At 37.0% G+C, this 20,546-nt stretch overlaps 2 protein-coding genes and 2 pseudogenes across 2 annotated transcripts; all 4 read left to right on the top strand.

Annotated features, from left to right (window-relative positions):
* Window positions 1-2,148: 2,148 nt before the first annotated feature.
* Window positions 2,149-4,549, top strand: LOC108814487 (sucrose transport protein SUC1). The gene is made up of 4 exons (XM_018587073.2): window positions 2,149-2,842; window positions 2,987-3,645; window positions 3,731-3,794; window positions 4,197-4,549. The coding sequence occupies exons 1-4, from the start codon at window positions 2,242-2,244 to the stop codon at window positions 4,415-4,417; spliced, it is 1,545 nt and encodes a 514-aa protein (XP_018442575.1). The 5' UTR covers window positions 2,149-2,241; the 3' UTR covers window positions 4,418-4,549.
* A 3,252-nt stretch (window positions 4,550-7,801) lies between these two features.
* On the top strand, window positions 7,802-12,982 carry LOC108815380 (uncharacterized; annotated as a pseudogene).
* An 804-nt stretch (window positions 12,983-13,786) lies between these two features.
* Window positions 13,787-15,695, top strand: LOC108814349 (uncharacterized membrane protein At4g09580). The gene is made up of 4 exons (XM_018586902.2): window positions 13,787-14,207; window positions 14,727-14,997; window positions 15,082-15,252; window positions 15,331-15,695. The coding sequence occupies exons 1-4, from the start codon at window positions 13,942-13,944 to the stop codon at window positions 15,460-15,462; spliced, it is 840 nt and encodes a 279-aa protein (XP_018442404.1). The 5' UTR covers window positions 13,787-13,941; the 3' UTR covers window positions 15,463-15,695.
* Window positions 15,696-16,278: 583 nt separating this feature from the next.
* Window positions 16,279-20,412, top strand: LOC130502318 (disease resistance protein TAO1-like; annotated as a pseudogene).
* The last annotated feature ends 134 nt before the right edge of the window (window positions 20,413-20,546 follow it).

Genomic DNA, 20,546 nt, shown 5'->3' on the forward strand with positions numbered 1-20,546 from the left:
ATATGCTTTCTTCAAGTTGCATGTCCGGTTGATAAGTAAGGAAAACTATATGGACTTCTCCGTTCTTAGGAAAAGTCAAATTTGGAAAAGTAAAACCAAAGCTTTGAGTGCGGAGATCTTAATTGTGACTACAATACAAACTTTTAGGGCGAGTAGCTCATATGTTCAATTTTTTTTTCATTCAACATTACTTGAAGTTCTCAACATTTGATGTGAAATATTTTCATGCTAATTAAATTTTATAAATTAGGGTTACAAACAAGTCAAAGGTAAAAACTAATCAGTGACAGGATATTAAGACATGTTTACAAAACGGAAAATAAGCGTTTGGTCTAATGTCTTGGGCGAATGCCGGCGTTGGGGGCTATTTTGAGTGCATCAGATTTGGAAAATGTTTGGCTGATTGAATCTTATAGTGAGATTTGATCCCAAGTATGAAAATGTCTGGAATAAGAATGGATTCAGCTGAGATATATTCGGCAATGCTTCTTCTATAACCGTTATTGGAGCCAAATGTTAAGGCTTGATCCACGATATTACGTACATTACATAAGACAAGCCTTGATGGTGGACGATGTGAATTCGAATATGTCTTGGCGATCCAAAAAGGGCCATAAGTGAAATTCGCCTTTTTCAGGTATAAAGTTGGCATATATGATGAATAGGGCTGAACATTTTATCCGTTAAATTTGATTTGATTTGATTTGTTATTCGTTACTATTCGATCCAAAAATTTCAGATATCTGTAAGTTTTCGAAGCAAAACAAATAATAAAATTCAATATCCGTTAAAATCGAAGCAAATCACAAATATTAAAATTTTGAGAAGCGAATATCCGATCTGATCCGTCAATACATAAATACATGTATATTTTAATTATATTTAAAGTTTTAAATGTATATAATTATATAATTATTATTCTAACATATGATTTGACAGATTCTATTTACATTATTACTTATATAAAAGTATTACATAAAAGGAAGAGAAAACATTTATGACAATTATATTTTTTCCTAAGTTTTAATTTATTATAAATGTTAACTAAGTTTAAAAATTTACAAAATATGTAGATTCACTACTTATTTTTATTTTTTATCTTTTATATCATGCAAAAAAAATATTTTACAAAAACAAATTTGTATCAAACTTTTAAGATTATTTGTATTAATCAAAATAAATTAGATATCTGTAAGTATCCGTAAATATCCGCAAATATCTATTTATTTTCCGGATTTTCGCTTTTCCAAATATCCATATTTTTCGAAGCAATGCAAATCAGAAATTTAAATATCCATAACATTCGAAGAAAATCACAAATACCTTCAAAAACCCGGATATTTGATCCGTGCCCAGGCTTAATGATGAATATTAGACACAAAATATTTCACATAAAAAGTTAAAGGAGATTTTTAACAATATATAAGATATATGGGTCTATCTATTTGTCACCAATTAATTTTAGACTGAAAATTCGTCTGGATTAACAATAACGTGTAGCTCATTAAAGTAAATATATTTTTACTCGTATTTTCAATAGTTCAGTATTATGTTGTGAATATATAATAATAAGATTAATATGTTTGTTTTTTTTTGGTCAAAACAGTCATGTATTTGTTTCCAAACAAATATAACATTCTTTTAATATCTTGTTTTGGTCAACGTTTATATTTATAAATAAACCACATATTATATTTTAAGATTTTTGGTTAAATGTTAAAGTGATTTGTAATTCAAAATTAATTAAATATCGGCTTTGGCCAGAAAAACTTATTCAACTAAATATTTATTCAAACAATTGACTATATTGTTAAGAAAATACTTGACTACATTGTTTTATTTCAGATAATTTTACACTACCCTGTTCAAAACTGCATATACAACATAAACGCAATTTTAGTCAAATGAAATTGTTGATACTGAATCACGTCCAAGTCACTTGTAGTTGAAAACAATGAACTCCCGTGAAACAGAAAATTATTTAATAAGTGACCCCGTGGCTCCACCTTACCAGACACTCACCATAATTATATTTCTTACTCTTGTCTTATCCAAAAAATTTATCATCTCCAAATAAAAATTAATTAGAATTAAAATATAAAAGTCACACTCCTCTTCCTGTTTCACTATAAATACAGCACCATTCTCTCGTCTCTTACATCACAAGAAAATAGAAAAAGACAGAAAAAAAAAGAAATACAAACGAATTTTCTTTTCTTTTTTATTCGTATTTTTTAGAGAATGGGAGCTTTTGAAACAGAAAAAACCGCAAAAGATGCGGCCGTTGTAGAGACACAGTCACCAGAGGAAGATCTGAACCAGCCATCTCCCCTCCGCAAAATCATCTCCGTCGCTTCCATCGCCGCCGGTTTACAGTTCGGGTGGGCCCTACAGCTCTCTCTCCTAACTCCTTACGTTCAGCTTCTCGGTATCCCTCACAAATGGTCCTCTCTCATCTGGCTATGCGGTCCCGTCTCCGGCATGATCGTTCAACCGATCGTCGGTTACCACAGTGACAGATGCACCTCGAGATTCGGTCGCCGTCGTCCCTTCATCGCCGCCGGAGCCGCCCTGGTCGCCGTCGCCGTGTTCTTGATCGGATACGCCGCGGATTTCGGCCATAAAATGGGAGACAAACTCGAGCAGGATACCCCGAGGGTCCGAGCCATCGGGATCTTCGCCTTCGGGTTCTGGATCCTCGACGTGGCTAACAACACCCTCCAAGGACCGTGCCGCGCTTTCCTCGCCGACCTATCCGCCGGAGACGCTAAAAGAACTCGAGTCGCAAACGGGTTTTTCTCCTTCTTTATGGCGGTTGGAAACGTTTTGGGATACGCCGCAGGTTTATATTATATTTTAGTGAATATTAAATTTAATCTATTCAGTTTTTTTTACGGTGAATGCATTTCGTATGAAGGAATAATTTGAAAATATAATAAAATTCTTTTTTTTTGTAAACTAATATAATAAAATTCTTACGTGGCAGGTTCTTACAGTAACCTCCACAAGATGTTCCCGTTCGCAATGACCAAAGCTTGCGATATCTACTGCGCGAATCTCAAGTCTTGTTTCTTCTTATCCATCACGCTCCTCCTCATCGTCACCGTCTCGTCCCTCTGGTACGTTAAAGACAAACAATGGTCTCCGGCGGTAAACTCCGGCGACGAGAAGTCATCGAGTGTTCCATTCTTTGGAGAAATATTTGGTGCTTTTAAAGTCATGCAACGTCCCATGTGGATGCTTCTAATGGTCACGGCACTAAACTGGATCGCATGGTTCCCGTTTCTTTTGTTCGATACTGACTGGATGGGTCGTGAAGTGTACGGTGGAGATTCAGGAGGAGACGCTGGAATGGTGAAACTATACAACAAAGGAGTACACGCTGGTGCATTGGGATTGATGCTTCAGTCGATAGTTCTTTTGTTTATGTCACTTGGTGTAGAGTGGATTGGTCGGAAAGTGGGAGGAGCTAAACGGCTTTGGGGGATTGTGAACTTCATCCTTGCCATAGGTTTGGCCATGACGGTTCTAGTTTCTAAGCTGGCGGCGGAACACCGGAAAACCGCCGGTGAGTTGGCCGGACCGTCGTCTGGTGTGAGAGCTGGAGCGTTGAGTCTCTTTGCTGTTCTTGGTATTCCATTAGCTGTAAGTATTTCAGATTTTTGTCTTCTTTTGAGTTTATTACATTTTTATATTTTTAGCAAAATATAATAAATAATTTTTTTTACAGATTACTTTCAGTATTCCATTTGCACTAGCCTCCATATTTTCAAATAGCTCCGGCGCCGGCCAAGGTAAATTTTGTCTAATTTAATTTATTTATATAATCTATTATCTTCTCCTGTTAATTGAGAAATCTAGTCGTCTGACAATTTGGGACCAATTAAATTACCATGTAATAAGTTCAAATGTTTGGTTTGAATACATTAATGAGTAAGAGAGATTTGTTTCCAGTTAAATTCATATCTAGTTAAAGATAATTTTCCTTTTTTGTCAAGAAAGAAAAAGGAGTAAATCTCTCCTTTGTTACTTTTTCAAAATCTTAAGTTTATCCATAGCAGTAGTTGGATGAGATTTTTTTAATAATTCGTAGGTTTCATTTTATCCAGTTTACTACACCAAATGGTTTCACTTTATAACATAAATATTTAAATTCGATTTTTTAAGGTGTTATACTCTTTTTCTTTTGTTTACAGGACTTTCTATTGGAGTTTTAAATTTGGCGATTGTGATACCACAAATGATAATATCACTTGGAGGAGGATCTTTTGACGCCCTCTTCGGTGGTGGAAACCTACCAGTATTTGTGGTCGGAGCAATCGCAGCGGCCATTAGTGGAGTATTAGCGTTAACCGTTTTACCTTCACCACCACCAGATGCACCTGCTTTGAAGTCAGGTGCCATGGGCTTCCATTAGTGCACTCTATGTTTAATATCTTGTAAAACTCATCAAATACAGTACTGTTGTTCAAATCTGCAAACCTTTATAACCAAAAAGAATGGTTAAAATGATAAAATATTAAAATCTAATAACCTTGTGTTGTCTGTATCTCACCCTTCGCTTTAGTTTGTTGTTTTTGTTACCGATTATCTATTTGAAATAGATTTTTTTTTGGCCGTCAAGAACTATTGTGCCTGTGACTTTGATAAAAGAAAGATACAACTTCTGAAAATCTTCGAAATTAAAAATGAATCCTTCTGACAATTTGTGACAATCGTTTAATACATGAAAAAGAGTTGACTTCGCTTGGACTACTTTTCATGATCTATGTAACTGGTTATTATGGTTTTTTTTTAACCATAAAGTAAAATTAATGCTTTTATATATTTATCAAAATATTATTAATACTCTTCTCATGAAAAAGTACGTCAGTTACACTGAAAATATGCAATAGTATTAAATAATAAACCTTAAATATTTTTATCAACAAACTAGTCTACCATGACATGTTTTGTCTATTTCATGTTCTCCTAACATTGATAATACCACAACAGATACAAAAGAAAAATATTGCTGGCACTCAAGCGTATGCGTGTACACCATATTCTACACAAATTCTATTTTTTGGGTCGAGTATAAATCCAATGCAGTATAGCTTATAGATACAACCATATATATACAGTATATACACACCGAAAAAGGAGTAAAGCCAACTGTTGAAAATGATATGCATAATGTTAATGTATATAGATATCAGTGCTGTTATCTCTCACCTACGAGGAACGATGATATGCATAATGTATATAGATGTATATAATATATACTAGCAGGAACTTCAGGAACCGAGCTATTCATGATTGCTATCTGTTGTGTACATATATTCTTATACCAAGTGTCTGCATCGATCCCTCTGGGGTTTCTGATAGTTTGAAACTGATTGTTAATTGTTATGGCTATGTTATTGCAGGTTCATCGGTAATATTACCATTGCGTATAAGCAAGCACACAAATGAGGATGGGTTTGAATCAGAAGGCATTCCACTTAGACGAGGTCTCCATATATAAAAGCGGTATTGATTTGTTTTCTTGCCTACTCTAACAACTGCAAGCCAGATATCCTTGACGTTTTTGCCCTTGTCTCGATCTACTAAGAACATGGAACCATGGTTCTTCTGTACTTACCAATGCAGATGGTTTTACAAGATCAAGGAAAGTAAAAATCGCGCAAAGATGACGAAATCTCAGTTCTAGGTCATCTTCTTCTTGGTACATATGATGTTGATTTCATCAAACATACGGCATTAGCACACACCCACGCATAAACCTTGTGTGGCCTCTTAATATTTTATAAACATAGATGGCTTTTGCTTAAACTTGTCTTCTTACAAGCATATAACTGAAGGTTTCAATTCATGATTTGCATCTCCGATGTTTTTATTTATTTTAGCCTTCTACAGTATTTTCTCCTTGGTTGGTTAACACCATTTGAAAAAAAATTGGAAGATAGAGACTCTGATAGTTATAAAGCACATGTTTAGTCAATTGTTGAAGAAATACTATTTTCATGAGGTGGAGTTATAACATTGATGATAATAGATAGAGACCACGCTTTATGTTCATATTTTCCTCAGTCAATCACTCCGCTGGCTGATGAGATGAAACTGCGTTAGGTCCCTCTCATAACTCTTTTTATACGTTTCATAACTTATAGAGTTAACTACCAAATTTAATTTATTATAACTATATAACAGCATAACAATCTCTAGATTTTAACACTTTTAAATTTATGTAAGTTGTAATCCGATTAGCAATTACAAATGGAGGAATATAAAGTATGAACTACCTTGACAGAAAAATGCGAACATGGTGCAATCAGATCATAAAGACTGGATTTCGAGCCCAATAAAAAAGGACAAGACTTGGATTCACTCCCTATGGTGAATCTTCAAATTCACCACCTCTCTAATAACCAATTAAAGTGTCAACTAGATTAATGATTAAAAATATTAAATAATTTTTTCAAAAATCAAAATAATTAAAAAAAACAAATAGTGTCAATTTTAATAATGCTAATATCACTATCTAATCCATAAACTCAAACTCTATACCCTAAATCCAAAATTTAAACCCTAAATTATAAATTATAAACCCAAACTCTATACCCTAAACCCAAATTCTATACCCTAAACCCAAACAATAAATCATAAACCCAAAAACCTGAACTCTAAACCCAAACTTATACCATAAACCCAAATTCTAGACTCTAAACCCAAAACGTAAATACAAAATCCAAACACTATACCCTAAATATTTGGATTAATATTGATGTTGTTCTTTTGAAATTTAAGGTTAAGAATTAAATTTTGGATTTAGAGTTCATGGTTTGGGTTACGGTTTAGGGTCTACAGTTTGGGTTTAGGGTTTATGGTTTGGTTTTAGAGTATAAGATTTGGGTTTAGGGTCTATGGTTTGAGTTTAGGGTATAATTTTGGGTTTAAAGTTTAGATTTCTTGGTTTATGATTTATGGTTTGGGTTTAGAGTTTAAGATTTTGGTTTAGGGTATAGAGTTTGGGTTTAAGGTATAGAGTTTGGGTTTATAATTTAAAATTTCGGGGTTAGAATTTGGATTTAGGGTATATAGTTTGAGTTTAGGGATTAAATAGTGATATTAACATTATTAAATGTGATATTATTTATTTTTTTAATTATTTTATTATTAGTCTAGTTGGCACTTTGATTGGTTACTAGAGAGGTGGTGAATTTGAAGGTTCACCATAGGGGGTGAATCCAAGTCTTGTCCAATAAAAAATGATGTCAAATTAATAAAGAAAATAAAAAAAAAATGAAAATTTTAGCATAGTGTAAGTAGAATTTTCATTAAACGGTTCTAAATGGTGAAAGTAAAAATGTTAGATATAAATCTTCATAATACATATAATTGTCGGTTGCAGTCATTTATTTAATATTTTTATAATCTGTAAATAGAAAATAAATCAATGTAAAACTTTTTCAGCTTTCACATTTATATATATGTAAACCAAACTGCAAATTTTTTAATACTGGATAATTATGCTATTACAAATTATAATATGAGAATATTATAAACCATTTGCAATTACTAATGGTAATGGAGAACTAGAGACATAAACTATGTAGACTGGAAAATACAGTTGCCTGATTAAGAGTTAAAATCGTTTAAACTGGAAACTTACCGTTGACTTGTTGTAGCAGTTGAACTACAAAAGGAACAGAGGGAAAAAAAACAGAGCAACAAATCCAACATCACCAACAAACACACACAAACGGTGTGTCTTCTTGTCTTATTGATCCTCTCTTCTGCTCTTTATTGATCCTATAAAATGGCTATGAACAGTGTGTCTTCGGAAGAATTTAGTTTTCCATTGCTTGCTTCCCAAGATTCTTTCCAAAATTCCGGCACCGATTCACCTCCACTGTGGAAACACTCGCCGGAGAATATACACCGGGGAGATCATGACAGATGTTTCGGAAGTTACGACGATGACGATCAGAGGAAGAGCTTCTCTTATGTGGAAAGGAGAAGTCTTTGGAACGTTAATGCAGAGGAGAAAATGGATATGTTGTGGGAATATCTCAATGAAGAAGAACTGCCACCGAGAAGCCAGAGTCTTAGGATCGAGCTTGGCGGAGAGACGAAATCGTCTTTGTTATAGAATCACACGAAACCTTGAACAAGAAGTCCTTCTCTTATTCCACTTCAAACTCAACAAAAGCTTCAAGAACAAATCTTTTTTAGCCTTAGGTTAAAACTCACAACACACAACTCTATATAACTCGTCACACACGACATCATATATATAGATAAGTAAATAACCTATTCCTAGTTGATAAACACATAATGATCTTTATCCTTCAAGATCATAAATCAAATAGGATTTATCCAAATCAATACTTGGGCTTCAAGTTAACTCCAACAATCTCCCCCTTAAGCTTGAACCCACCCACATCTTTAACTCCAATCATGCTCCTCATCTCCTTGAATTTAATTCTTCCAAGTGACTTGGTTAGTATGTCAGCTCTCTGCTCAGTTCCAGGCACATGTTCCACCTCCACTTGTTCATTCTCCACGCACTCTCGGATGAAATGAAACCTTCGATGTATGTGTTTACTTCGGCCATGAAACACAGGGTTCTTTGTCAGTTGGATCGCTGACTTGTTGTCGACCCTTATGATCACACGTCTGCAGTCTTCATTCATGACTTCACTCAACAACTCTTGGAGCCAAATAGCCTGCTTAGCAGCTTCGGTGGCTGCCATAAACTCAGCTTCACAACTAGACAATGCCACTATTTCTTGCTTTGTTGAACACCATGTTATAGGACTGTTCCCAAAGTAGAAGATATGACCAGTTGTGCTTTTCCCATCATCCTCATCAACATTATGAGAACTATCACTGTAGCCTTCCAGTTTTAGCTTATCTCCTCGCTCAAACCGAAGACCCAAAGAACACGTCCCTCGTAGATACCTTAGTACCTGTTTCAACGCTGCTCCGTGAGACTCCTTGGGCGCCTGCATATACCTACTGAGTACGCCTACACTAAAAGATAGGTCAGGTCGAGTATGCAGTAAGTAACGCAGGCATCCTATGATTCGTCGATATTCCTTCTCGTCAATGTTCCCTTCGTCAGGTGACTTAGAGAACTTAGCATTAATCTCCATAGGAACATGAGTTGCATTGCACGAAGCCATCCCAGTTTCTTCAAGAATCTTATGTGCGTACCTGTCTTGTTTAAGCACAATGCCATCTTCACCTTGAAGCACTTCAATTCCTAAGTAGTAAGTCAACTTACCTAGGTCACTCATCTCAAACTTGGATGCCATCTCTAGCTTAAATGCTTGTATCATCTTTAGAGAAGACCCTGCAACCAATAGATCGTCCACATAAACCACTACTACCAGCAGCTCATTGTTAACTTCCTTCCTGTATAAAGAAGGTTCCTTGGAACATCTTTGAAAGTTCAGGCCTCTAAGTATCTGGTTCAACTTCAAGTTCCACGCCCTTGGTGCCTGGCGTAAGCCATATAGAGCTCGTTTGAGTTTGTAGACTTTACTCTCTTGACCCTTTATAACAAAGCCTTCGGGTTGAACAACAAACACCTCTTCCTTCAATTCTCCATTTAGAAAAGCAGTTTTAACGTCTAAGTGGTGAATCTCCCAACCTTTAGAAGCAGCCAACGCTAAGATCAATCTGATTGTTTCAATTCGAGCCATGGGTGCAAAGACCTCGTCATAGTCAATACCATGTCTTTGCACATAAACCTTCGCTACTAACCGAGCTTTAAACTTGCTAATGCTGCCATCAGCATTACGTTTTATCTTAAATACCCACTTAAGACCAATTGATTTCACTCCAGCAGGTAACTCACATAACTCCCATGTATTGTTTTTCTCAATAGAGAACAGCTCCTCTTTACAGGCATCGATCCATACTTTCAGTTTTTTTGCTTCATTGAAGTCGTAGGGCTCATCGTTCACAAGCATCAACAGTCGTTCACTCTCAATCTCCGCCAAAAGAATATAATCATCAAGATATGACGGTTTTGAACTTACTCTCTGTGACTTTCTTTGTGGAGCATTATCTTCTTCAGCCGAGTATTCATCATCTTCACCATCATTATTATCAACAATAACTTCGTCTTCTTCCCCACTCTGAGAATTCTCTTGCTCCGCTTTGCTATTCGCTTGATGTCTTACTTCTACGGTAAGCTCCTCTGCATTCGAGTACTCTGTTTCTTTACTCCAGTCCCATTCTTCTTCTTCTTCGAAGCAGACATCACGGCTTACTACAATTTTCCGAGTTTTTGGATCCAATAATCGATATGCCTTTGATCCAGGCTCTGTTCCTAGATGAACCAACACTCTGCTTCTATCATCAAGCTTCTTCCTTCCCACTGTTTCTGTTCTGGCGTAACAAACACATCCAAAACATCGAAGGTGAGCTACGTTTGGCTTCCTGGATCGTAGCATCTCATAAGGTGTCCTTCCGTCCAATGTTCTTGTGGCCACTCTGTTTATCAAATAGGTGGAGTGTCTTATAGCCTCACCCCACAGATCGTTAGGGACACTCATATGCTTCAAGATGCTTCTAGTCATCTCCATAAGTGTTCGGTTTCGACGTTCAACGACCCCATTCTGCTGCGGACTGTAGGGTGCAGTTAGATGTCTCTTAATACCGTTGTTGTCGCAGTAGTCTCGAAACTCATGAGATATAAACTCTCCTCCTCTATCTGATCGAAACGTCTTAATCTCACACTGTGTTTCTTGTTCAGCAAGTGTTCGGAAGTTTTTAAACTTCTCAAAAGCTTCACTTTTCTCACTCAACAATATTGTCCACATATAGCGTGTATAATCATCTATCAACACAAAGATGTATCTCTTATGTCCTGGTGTCGGAGGCGAGATTGGACCGCATAGGTCTCCATGAATTAGTTCAAGCGGAGCAGAGGCTCGGAACGATGTTGTTTGCGGGAAGGACTTCCTGGTTTGTTTTCCAAGTAAACAAGATACACATGTCTCTTTTTTTATCTCAAACTCAGGTATACCAGTAACAAGATTCTTCTTCATCATCAATCTCATTGTATCAACATTCACATGACCAAGTCGAGCGTGCCACATAGTTGATTCAGAGGATTGCTTGAGCATCAAACAATAGGTATGGTCAGCTGCCAGGACAACCTTATAAAGTCGGTTTGCTGATCGTGTAGTACGAACCATGATCCCTCCGAACTTGTCAAACAGAGATAGTGTACTCTCATTCATGCGTACTTCACAACCTGCTTCAGTAGCTTGTCCTAAACTTATAATGTTTGATTTTAATCCCGGGATGTAATAGACATCCTTTAAGGTTTTCTTCTCTCCTCCATCAAACACAAACCTAATGGAGCCCTTTCCCTTTATGCTAATCCTCGAGTCGTCACCAAATCTGACTTTGCCAATTACTGTTTCATCAATCTCCTGGAAGAAACTCCGATTCCCACACATATGGTTTGATGCTCCGTTATCTAGATACCATACGTTCTCCATATCTTTATTAGCCTCAAAGATGGTAGGATTTACTTTTCTTTCGTTTAGGTAGACTAGCTCATGTACCATCAAGTCATCCGCCTTTTGAGTATCATCATCCCTTCTCTCAACCGTTTCTTGAAGTTTAAGTTGCTTATCAGGGCAGTCTGAGGCGTAGTGACCTTGTTTCTCACATCTGAAGCAAGTAATGTGAGAGATATCCCCGCTCTGACGCTGTCGATACGCCTCTTTCTGTGTATAGAATGAACCCGCACGACCGCGTCCTCTTCCTCTTAAGTTGGAGCGACCACCACGGCCTCTACCTCGCATTCCATTGTAATTACCTCCATAACCATCTTGACTTGCATCACCGTACATAAGTTTTGTTTGATCATCAGATGTTTCTTCTTCTTCATCTGCAATTCTTTCTTCATACGCTTTCAATCTTCCCACTATATCTTCGAAACTAGTTGTTTTAAGATCGAGAACCTGCTCAAGTGAAGCAACCATATGTATAAACTTTTTTCTTGGTAGACTTTTCAAGAATTTCTTCACTAGTTTTGTTTCGTTAATAGTCTCTCCCAAAGACGCAGCTTTGGATGAGATTTCTGCAAGTTTTCCAGCAAAGACATCAATTGTCTCATCATCCTTCATCTTGAGCTTGTCAAAGTCTGTCATGAGAGTCATAAGCCTAGCTTCTTTGACTCTCTCCGCACCAACATGTCTTGCTCTGATTGCTTCCCACACCCCCTTTGCAGTAACTATATTACCAACCTGTAGTATCATTGGTTCGGGTATGGACTGAAACAGGTAAGCTATAGCCATATTATTTTTCTTTGTATCCTGCGTTTCACCATCTATTGCTTCCCAAACTTCACAAACCTTGAGAGCTATCGTCATTCTCATGGACCAGACGGTATAGTTTGTAGTTGTCAACATTGGGAACTTGACAGAAGGAGGGCCGGTGTCTTTGTCTTTGTCTTTCACGATTATATCTTTGACGTCGCTCATGATTACTTGTGAAAACTATTAGGAGGCTCTGATACCAAATATAGAATCACACGAAACCTTGAACAAGAAGTCCTTCTCTTATTCCACTTCAAACTCAACAAAAGCTTCAAGAACAAATCTCTTTTAGCCTTAGGTTAAAACTCACAACACACAACTCTATATAACTCGTCACACACGACATCATATATATAGATAAGTAAATAACCTATTCCTAGTTGATAAACACATAATGATCTTTATCCTTCAAGATCATAAATCAAATAGGATTTATCCAAATCAATACTTGGGCTTCAAGTTAACTCCAACATTTGTTTCCCGAAGAGAGCTCCGCCGTGGGGTGCGGTATGAAGTTAGCAAAGAAGACACCTCAGAGGAAGAAGAAGAAGAAGATCGGTACGAACGTGTTGGAATTGATGAGGGTTTTGAAGAGGATTCTTGTTATGCGGAGTTCGTCTCAGAGATCACCAGCGAAAACTCATCTACGGTGATAACTTCTAATTGAGGGGTTTTATGTACGTAGAATTCATAAATTACGGGGCTTTTGTTGAGAAACAAAAAAAAAATAATAGTCTGAAACAAAAAAAAAACTTACATTTGTAGTTTGGGTGATTCACAACAATTAATTTTCGAGACGAACATTATTTGGATTTTGGAGTTTTTTTTTGTTCGTCTTGTTTCTTCTGCTCCTTGAGAGGGGTTGATCTGAGTACGTATGAATTTATTTGGTGGAAAAAGGAAGAGGGTTGGAATAGGAGACTTTATCATTTTACCGCCATAAAACGTTGGAACATCCCATTTGTGTTGGTTTGATATTTGCTTGCCCTATTCGAGTTATTCGGATTTCATTCTCTGTGAGGTTACGTGTGAATGGATTCAAAGAAGCTGAAAGATGCGAGATGGTTATATGATTAGATATCAGTCTTTCCAAAACGCTTTCTCCAAACCAATTTATGTCATGGTGCGCCATTACAAGAGGCACTAAAATGGGCTGTGATGGTGCGCCGTTACAACAATCAAGAGCTTACAGGTTATGTCCGAGTTTCTACTGGAAAGCCTGAACACACTGATGCTCTCATGGCTTGCCTTTTAAAAAGTTTTAACTTCCTCATTTTCTTACAACCCATTGAAAGTTTGAAACTAAAAAAATAGCGTGATTCGAGAAATCAGATGCATCTCCCATAATATATTTTTTTATTCGCACCCTCTTACACATACAGAGGTCTCGATCCCGAAGTAGTCAGAAGAACCCTCTTAGTCATGCAGAAGGTCTAAAGAGCCATTGTCTATCCACGACTCTACGACAATCTGAAGAACAAAAAAAAAATAATAATCTGATTGATTTCGTTTCGAAATCTGAATCTAACCCTCTCTGAATAATAATCCTCAAAACCGAATCTCTCAAATCGTTGCAATTGCAATGGATTAATCCCTGCAGTGAAACTTTCCGATGTTGCATTCGGTGATGGCTCCGACACGGAACCTAATCAGAGACGAAGAGCTCGGAGCGATATTATCAGACGACGACGACGATTCGCCCTCCGGAAAACGATCAAAGCTCGATCGGTTCCCTCTCAGCCGATGGGAACTCGCCGTCTCCCTCGGCGTCTTCCTCGTCTTCTCCTCTGGTCTCTTCTGCATCTACATCACCATGCCCGCTGCAGAGTTCGGCAAGCTCAAGCTCCCAAGAAGCATCTCTGATCTCCGCTCCCTCAAGTATCTCTGTTAAAGACTCAAACTTTGTCATAAGATAATATATATATTTTGATCAATGCTGAGCTTTATTGATAGTGTCAATGTCAAAACTTGATAAGGGTATTGATAAAGACTCGGAACTTTATTATAGGATAATCGATATTTTGATGAATCTTGAGCTTCTTGATAGTGTCAATGCCAAAACTTGATAAGGGTATTGATAAATTAATAAAGACTTCAACTTTATTATAGGATAATCGATATTTTGATGAATCTTGAGCTTCTTGATAGTGTCAATGTCAAAACTTGTTAAGGGTATTAATAAAGACTCAGACTTTATTATAGGATAATCAATATTTTGATGAATCTTGAGCTTCTTGATAGTGCCAATGTCGAAACTTGATAAGGGTATTGATAAAGACTTCAATTTTGTTATTGGATAATCGACATTTTGATGAATCTTGAGCTTCTTGATAGTGTCAATGTCGAAACTTGTTGAGGGTATTGATAAAGTTGTAATCTTTTTTGTTTTGGTTTCAGAGACAATCTAGCGGACTACGCGAATGAGCACCCGGCGCAGTTCGTTTTAGGGTACTGTGCCACCTACATTTTCATGCAGACCTTCATGATTCCTGGGACCATCTTCATGTCACTTTTGGCTGGAGCTCTCTTTGGGGTCGTCAAAGGCGTTGTCTTGGTTGTTTTCAACGCAACCGCAGGAGCTACTTGCTGTTTCTTTCTCTCTAAGTTGATCGGCAGGCCGTTGATCACTTGGCTATGGCCTGACAAGTTGAGATTCTTTCAGGCTGAGGTAGAGAACTACGATAACCTTTATGAGAAAACTCTTCATTTGGAGGGGGTTGTGATGATTTACTTGTGTGTGTGTTGTGTACAGATTGGTAAGCGTAGAGATAAGCTTCTGAACTATATGTTGTTTCTGAGGATAACACCAACGCTGCCGAATCTATTCATCAATCTGGCTTCTCCGATAGTCGATGTACCTTTCCATGTCTTCTTCTTGGCTACATTGGTCGGTCTCATTCCTGCAGCTTATATAACCGTCAGGGTAAAGCTCTTTTGTTCCTTGGCTTTCCTTTTGGTATATCTTAGTATGTAGCTTGAATTTTCGGTCTTATTATTGCAGGCTGGCCTTGCTATTGGAGATCTCAAATCGGTGAAGGATCTGTATGATTTCAAGACGTTGTCAGTGCTTTTCCTCATCGGTTTTATCTCCATACTTCCAACAATACTGAAAAGAAAGAAGATATATGAATAAACCCAAGGGGAAGTGTCTTTACAATACACAGGCTTGGATTAACTTTTGGATGCCATAAAAGCCCTTGCAGAGGACAAGAGTACATTTCTTAACTAATTACAGGACACAATGTTGATTTGTTTATAGTTTCTTTTTGGTGATTATAATTGAGAGAGATACTACAGAATCAATATATTTTTGTTGCCCATTTCACAAGATAGAGAGTCAATCTTACTGATACAATTTTGATTCCAGATTACTACCAGTTCTTGCTATACTTTTTCGTCAGAGTAAAAATGCATATGAAACATGAACTAGAAAATAAAACTTCTCTTAGAACAATAAATTGAAGCAACTGGATGCTCAACAACTCACCACATTATTTTAGTTAGATACTAGTTCTCAAAGCCAAAGCAATACAACAACAAGCTACTCTCTGTGAAACGCCAGATTAAGTTCAGCAGAAGTTGGATACACTAAGTCCAACTCAGGTCAACTTGAAACCACCACCAACAGGTTTGTGCAACTGGTAGGTCTCTTGAATCACACCTAGTTGTTGCAACACCCAAGAAAAAAAGTCATATGAGAAAAGGAAAAAGAAAAGAAAGTGCTTTTCTGAAGTGTATAAAAATTTGTGCTTTCATGACACTATGATTCTATTGGAATATCATCTAGTAACACTATTGCATGCATGCATAACAGGGGGAACGATGAAAATTGTGATACAATAATCAGTATGCATATTTAAACATGTATCTATTGGGAAAAAAACAAACAAAAGTTTCCAAACATCTTTATAGAATTTTGGCCCACCTGCATGTTAGGTAGACTCTCTGACTTTGTTGGCCACAAATTTTGCGTGGATAAGTGATACCTCTGTTTCCACGAAGCTATCTTTCTTGCTTACTGCAGTCAAATGGGTTTGTGTTAGTATATTCAAAGAGCCTCTATGTTTGTTTGTTTATTAGTTCCGTGTTGCTAAAAGCCTCTGCGATCTTGATCCTCTGTTCATCGTACTAATGGATACATCAGGTCTTCATGTTGCTAAAAGCCTCTGCGATCTTGATCAACACGGATCCTCTGTTCATGTTGGCTCCTCCGTCTTCTTTGCCTCGAAATCGGATACATCAGGTCTTCCCAAGCTTCCACGGGGGAGATGTCCGCACAAACTTTCTCAGCCACGTTCTCAAGGATTTCACGAGCAAAGGAATCGACCTATTCATTGACAGTGATATACAGAGAAGTAAGTCAATCGGTCCTGCGCTCATAGAGGCTATTAGAGGATCGAGGATTGCAATTGTCTTGCTCTCGAAGAACTATGCTTCGTCTACATGGTGCTTGAACGAGCTTTTCGAGATCATCAATTACCGAGAAGAGTTTGGTCACACGGTGATACCCATTTTCTATCAAGTCAATCCCAGTGATATAAAGAAGCAGAAGAGCTATTTTGGGAAGGTTTTCAGAAAAACTTGTAGAGGAAAAAGAAAGGAAGAGATCCAAAGATGGAAACATGCTTTGACGGTAGTGGCCCAAATCGAAGGTTACCATTCAGCAAACTGGTTCGTTCTCTTGATTCCCACTTTCTCTTCAATCTTTCTACAACACCAACCTCTCATATTTTTTGTAGCTTTTAAACAACAACCATCATGTATTGACAAGTAAGTAATGAGTATATGACATAAAAAAAAAAAAAAGAGGAAAAATATTTGAGAAAGTCGTATCATATAATACTAATAGACAGTAGTATGAAGATAACATTTGGTCAAGATGGGACTATACTATCTTATCGTTTAGATAATATAGTCTCTGAGGTAGCCATTGGGAAGAATATGTGAACACATGAATAGATTTGCATCCTAAAGGAACCTATTCTCATCTCATCAATCTCTCTCTTAAATTTCTATATATTAATGTCATTGTAATAAGATTTAAGGAAATTATTTTTATCTTTCTCACATTATTCTCTCCAATCTTGCCACTCTCTATCTCATGAATCTCTCTCAAGTTTCTCAATCTCTTCACTTAAACTCTTCATAAGTCACTTAAAATCTATATCCTGAATGAGTGTTGCTTTCTTTTTCTGTTCTTCATTAAGTATAAAGAATATTCGAGTATTTGTGATTTTTTCTTGACTATTAATCATCCCCTTTTTCAGGAAGACTGAGGCAGAGATGATTGAAAATATTGCCACTGATGTGTCGAACAAATTGAACTTTTCCGTACCATGCAGTGATTTCAACACCTTAGTTGGGATGGAATCTCAGATGACAAGAATGGGACCATTATTACAGCTAGACTCCGATGAGGTGAGAAAAGTAGGGATCTTGGGTCCTTCTGGGATTGGTAAGACCACCATTGCTAGATCTCTATTCAACCGACACTCCCAAAATTTTCAACTGAGTCTTTTTATGGACAATATCAAAAGTAAGTATGCAAGACCAGCTTGTTCTGATGAGTACAGTGTGATGCTCTATTTACAAGAGCAGCTTATGTCTCAACTAACCAAAGACAAGGATATCAAGATTCCACATTTGGGAATTGCCAAAGACAGGTTGAAAGACAAGAAAGTTCTTGTGGTCCTTGATGATGTGGATTGGTCAGTACAACTAGAAGCCATGGCGAAAGATACTAGTTGGTTTGGTCCTGGGAGTAGGATAATCATCACAACACAAGATGAAACTGTTTTAAAAGCAAGTGAAATCGAGCATATACACATGATGAATTTACCATCATATGATGAGGCTCTTCAAATTTTCTGCATTTATGCTTTTGGTCATAAAGACCCTAGGAATGGTTTCAGGGATCTTGCTTTGGAAGTTATGAGTCTTGTAGGTGAACTTCCGTTGGGGCTGAGGGTTATGGGCTCCTATTTTCGGGGAATGTCCAAGCAAGATTGGACAGAGGCACTAGCAAAGTTAAAGATCCACCTTGACCGAAAAGGAGAATTTGCGAGTATTTTTAAGTTTAGTTATGATGCTTTAGATGATGAAGATAAAAGATTATTTCTTCATATAGCCTGCTTTTTCAGGGGTGAACCAGTTGATATGGTGGAAAGATGTCTAGAAAAATGTTTTGAGGATGTGAGACAAGGGCTTCGCCATCTTATCTGAAAAATCTCTCATATATAGCGAATCAGGATTGATAACGATGTCTACGTTGCTACTCCAACTAGGAAGACAAATTGTGAGAGAAGAATCTATTAATGAACCTGGAAAACGCCAATTTTTGAATGATGCTAAAGATATTGGCGAAGTACTTAGGGATGATAAAGCGGTAAGTTTTGAGATTGCTATTTTCATTGCAATGTTCTCTACAAATGAGAGATTATTTAATAACTAACTATCCTCAATTTATGTTTCATTGGGTTGCTTTACAGGATAATAGTAGTGTCATAGGAATAAGTCTTGAGCTTAATGATGAATTAGAATGGACAAGTGAAAGAGCCTTTGAAAGATTCGCTAATCTTCAATTCTTAAGAATCCTTGGCAGAGGCGTTAATCCGGAAAGTATGAAATACATATCTCGAAAACTCAGAGTATTAATTTGGCCGAATTTCCAGATGTCATGTTTTCCTTCAAGTTTTAATCCAGAGTTTCTAGTCCAAGTAGACATGAGGTTTAGCGGTCTGAAGAAATTGTGGAAAGAAAATAAAGTAAGTAATATCTTCAATTTTGAAAATAACTGCTCAAGTTGGGCTATCTTTAGCAATTTTCTTTTGTGTTTAATACTAATCGTGTCAACTTGTTGTTCTAATGTGCTTCCTCCTCCATTTATCTTTACAGCCGCTCAACAATCTAAAGCTGATGGATTTGAGTATGTCTCAAAGATTGAAAGAGCTTCCTGATCTCTCAACTGCCACTAATCTTCAAGAATTGAATCTCCATGCTTGCTCGAGTCTAGTAAAGCTCTCATCTTCTATTGGGAATGCATCTAATCTCCAAATATTGAATCTTAGTGATTGTTCAAGGCTGTTGAAGCTCCCTTCCACCATTGGGAATGCATTTCATCTCAAAAAAAGTGAATCTCAAGGGTTGCTCAAATCTGGTGAAGCTCCCTTCCTCTATTTGGAATATTGTTAACTTGAAAAAAGTGAATCTCAATGGTTGCTCAAGTCTGGTGGAGCGTCCTTGGTCTATTTGGAATATAGTTAATTTTAAAAAATTGGATCTCAATGGTTGCTCAAGTCTGGTGGAACTCCCTTCAATAGAGAAGGCAATTAATCTCAGAAAATTGAAACTCAGCTATATATTGCTCAAGACTGGTGAAACTCCCTTCCTCTATTGGGAGTGCAACTAATCTCCAGGAATTGGATCTCAGTTATTGTTCAAATCTGATGGAGCTCCCTTTCTTCTATGAGAAACCTTGGTAGACTGTGGAAATTGGAATTAAAAGAATGCTCAAAGTTAGAGGTTAAATCTGGCCAACATTAATTTGGAATCACTGGGAGAACTTGATCTCTCATATTGCTCTTTGTTGAAAAGAGACATTCAAGAGCCTGATCCACGTATCGGAAGAATATCTCGTCTACGTAGACTTGTACCAAGCGGATTAAAGAAGCTAGGAGAACATGTCTCGGATGGCTCTGTGTTAAAAAGTTATCCTGAGAGTTCCACAGACATTGGAGAGCTTCTTGATCCATGGATCGAGAGAGTGTCTTGTCTACATCGACTTGTACTAAGTGGAATGAAGAAGCTGGTATCGATCCCACAGCTCAGACTTAGTTCAGAGATGTCTATGAAGATTTTGAACCTTCAAACACTGAGCTTGTTCGTGATGATGATGGCGGTGAAGATTATGAACGTTTACACAATATGCACTACCAAAGTTAACGACTCGCCTTGACCGAAATAGAGAAGTTTCGAGCATTTTAAAGTGAGTGTAATTGAGAGAGATACTACAGAATCAAATACATTTTTGTTGCCCATTTTCACAAGATAGAGAGTCAATCTTACTGATGCAATTTTGATTCCAGATTATTATCAGTTCTTGATATATCTTTTCGTCAAGAGTAAATGCATATGGATTATGAAACATGAACTAGAAAATAAAACCTCTCTTAGAACAATATATCGAATCAACTGGATGCTCAACAACTGACAACATTA

This window comes from Raphanus sativus, unplaced genomic scaffold (assembly GCF_000801105.2).
Source record: "Raphanus sativus cultivar WK10039 unplaced genomic scaffold, ASM80110v3 Scaffold0501, whole genome shotgun sequence".
In the NCBI taxonomy this organism is placed as follows: domain Eukaryota; kingdom Viridiplantae; phylum Streptophyta; class Magnoliopsida; order Brassicales; family Brassicaceae; genus Raphanus; species Raphanus sativus.

Coding starts and splice junctions, on each gene's coding strand:
- LOC108814487 (XM_018587073.2), top strand. CDS start 2,242: ATGGGAGCTTTTGAAACAGAAAAAACCGCAAAAGATGCGGCCGTTGTA. Junction 2,843..2,986: donor CGTTTTGGGATACGCCGCAG/GTTTATATTATA, acceptor CTTACGTGGCAG/GTTCTTACAGTAACCTCCAC. Junction 3,795..4,196: donor TAGCTCCGGCGCCGGCCAAG/GTAAATTTTGTC, acceptor TTTTGTTTACAG/GACTTTCTATTGGAGTTTTA.
- LOC108814349 (XM_018586902.2), top strand. CDS start 13,942: ATGTTGCATTCGGTGATGGCTCCGACACGGAACCTAATCAGAGACGAA. Junction 14,208..14,726: donor TCTGATCTCCGCTCCCTCAA/GTATCTCTGTTA, acceptor TTTTGGTTTCAG/AGACAATCTAGCGGACTACG. Junction 15,253..15,330: donor CAGCTTATATAACCGTCAGG/GTAAAGCTCTTT, acceptor TTATTATTGCAG/GCTGGCCTTGCTATTGGAGA.